General features: G+C 51.0%; 1 protein-coding gene across 3 annotated transcripts; it reads left to right on the forward strand.

The window, feature by feature from the left end:
* The first annotated feature begins 241 nt into the window (after positions 1-241).
* LOC105075854 (protein BEX1) lies at positions 242-1,954 on the forward strand. Of its 3 annotated transcripts, none has more exons than XM_010963799.3 (3): positions 242-464; positions 875-959; positions 1,293-1,954. In XM_010963799.3, the coding sequence occupies exon 3, from the start codon at positions 1,313-1,315 to the stop codon at positions 1,697-1,699; it is 387 nt and encodes a 128-aa protein (XP_010962101.1). In that variant the 5' UTR covers positions 242-464; positions 875-959; positions 1,293-1,312; the 3' UTR covers positions 1,700-1,954. The 3 variants fall into 3 exon arrangements, with proteins under 3 accessions (XP_010962101.1, XP_010962100.1, XP_010962103.1); XM_010963798.3 differs by having other exon boundaries at positions 243-464; positions 1,311-1,954; XM_010963801.3 differs by having other exon boundaries at positions 247-464; positions 1,308-1,954.
* Positions 1,955-2,443: the final 489 nt, after the last annotated feature.

Below are 2,443 nucleotides of genomic sequence, written 5' to 3' on the forward strand. Positions count from 1 at the left end.
AGGAAATAAAGAGAAATTATTAGGAAGCAAATATACAGCTACAGAGAACAGGAGAAAAAAGGCAGAAAAGGCCAAAGTCAATGCCAAGGCCTTGGAGTGGTGGGAAGGGAGATGTAGCCCTTCCCTGGTAACCAGAGAAGGGCAAACCCCAACCATAGGGCAGTGAGGCCACTTGTGAGCCCTCAGATTGGAAAGAACTGAGTTGAGTGACGGGCCTCGCGGAAGCTGGGTGGAGCGGGAGATAATAACGCGCGGAGGGTGAGGGGAAGGTCCTGTCGAACTCCCCGTCGGCCCTGGGAGTGGGGGCTGGGGAGGGCGAGATCGGCTGTGACGCGAGGCCCTCACGTGATCGGGAGCCGCAGAGCGACGCAGCCTTCGGTGCAGTCGTCACTCCTGTCTGGGTACCAGCTCCCCACTGCCCTGCGCGCGGCGGGCTGGCATCGGGCCCAGGGAAAGCGGAGCAGGTAAGGGCCCTGGGGCCCGTGCGCTGACGCTAGGGAGGCAACGGCCCGGGAACGCCAGAGGCCCGCGCAGGCGATCAGCGCAGCGAGTCCCGGCCACCTCTCTCCACACCCCAGCATTCTCCGGGGCACAAATAGGGGCTCCCTGGGGTGGGGGTGTAGAGGCCATGGGGTTCCAGGGAGGGCAGCAGAGTAACTAAGAGCGATGGGAAATCACCCCCGAGTTCCTGTGGTGAAATTGTGAACCCAGGATGGGGGTGGGGATGGGGGCGGCAGACGGTGGGGGCAGGGGACGCGGGGCGAGGGCGACCGAGGGTGGGGGGCGCAGGACGGGGAGGGGGCCGAGCGCCCGGCTGCAGCAGTCCCCTTCCCTTCCCCTCCCACCCCCCCCCCCCCCCCCCCGCCCTCTGCAGGTCTGCCGGTCTACGTGTCAAGTTTTGCAACGACGCACTTGCATCGAGAATCCGGAGGAGAAGGAGACAGCAAGGATAGGCCCAGGTTGGTGCAGGGGACAGTGGTGGGGGTCAGGTGAAGAGCCCAGTCAGACCCCCTTCCAGCTTCTCCATGCCCGGTCCTCCATTTTGGTGTCTGAAGAGGCCTAGGGGTGGATCTGTAGGGGAAATGGTGGGTTTGGGAGGAGGGAGGGGAAAGAAGTGAGAGGGAGGGGGGTAGGGCTCAGACTGGGTACACCCTAGAGGGCGCAAGAAGCCTTTCAGGTGGGAAAATGAAATTTAAAAAATAAGCTTTGATATCCAGACCTCTGAAAGATAAGTAGCCAGGCCTCTGTCCTTGGTGCTGATCTGTTCGTCAACAATGCAGTCCCTTCTTTAGTCTTTTGTCTCCTAGGAGCAATGGCGTCCGAAGAGCAACAGATGCTGAAAAACATCAACATGGAAAATACCAACGAGGAAAATGAAAAAAAGGATGAAAAGGAGCAAGATGATAATAAAGGAGAGTCGTTGGCCCTCCCTTTGAAAGCTGGTGAATATCGTGTACCTAGAGGAAATCGTAGGCGGTTCCGTGTTAGGCAGCCCATCCTGCAGTATAGATGGGACATGACTCAGAGGGTTGGAGAGCCACAGGCAAGGATGAGAGAAGAGAATATGGAGAGGATTGGGGAGGAGGTGAGACAACTGATGGAAAAGCTGAGGGAAAAGCAGATGAGTCATAGTCTGCGGGCAGTTAGCACTGACCCCCCTCACCATGACCATCATGATGAGTTTTGCCTTATGCCTTAAATCCTGATGTTTTCCCTGAAGTTGATAGGGAAACACACCTGCTTCCTAAACTTACATGTTCATGATGTATCTTTGTTGTAAACCTTTTGATGTCATTCGTTTCTGGTGGGTCTCTTATTACCAGTTTCTAGATGAGTGTGTTTTTGACCCAGTCTGTAAGATTTTGTTAGCACGAGAATTTTACCTATTGCATGGCAAAATGTTCATTATATACTGTGAAGTTAATAAAGCAGTTAAAAAAAAGCAATCTCTGTATGTATCCTTTTCCCCCCCTACTTTTTGAATTAGCTTTTTTTGAATTGAAGTATATTCACTTTACAATGTGTAAATTTCTGGTGTACAGCATGTCTCAGTCGTATCTGTATGTGTTCTTTTTACTTCAGATCTAATATTTATCTCATAGGTGAAGAGAAAAGTGCTGAAATTAAATGTACAAAAGGATTAATACAGCAACTCATTCCTGTGAGATGGGTTGATGTGTTTTCTTTTATAAATTCTGTAGTTTGAGAAATGCAAACTATTTTTAATGACTTTATGAAAGCAGTAGGGTCACTTAATACATACTTGGTCATGAAATTTGGATCTTTTTGTCAGAATAATAAGTTTTTGTCAGGAATTCTTTATAACTTAGGGACAATATTTGCTTCACATGACTGTGAAACAAGGTCAGGAGTGTGTGAGCTGTGTTTACCTATTTTTGGCCCCATCCCCATCTATCAGGCACGACCCTCTTTCCCCAGGTTT

This window comes from Camelus bactrianus, chromosome X (genome assembly GCF_048773025.1).
Source record: "Camelus bactrianus isolate YW-2024 breed Bactrian camel chromosome X, ASM4877302v1, whole genome shotgun sequence".
In the NCBI taxonomy this organism is placed as follows: Eukaryota; Metazoa; Chordata; class Mammalia; order Artiodactyla; family Camelidae; genus Camelus; species Camelus bactrianus.

Coding starts and splice junctions, on each gene's coding strand:
- LOC105075854 (XM_010963799.3), top strand. CDS start 1,313: ATGGCGTCCGAAGAGCAACAGATGCTGAAAAACATCAACATGGAAAAT.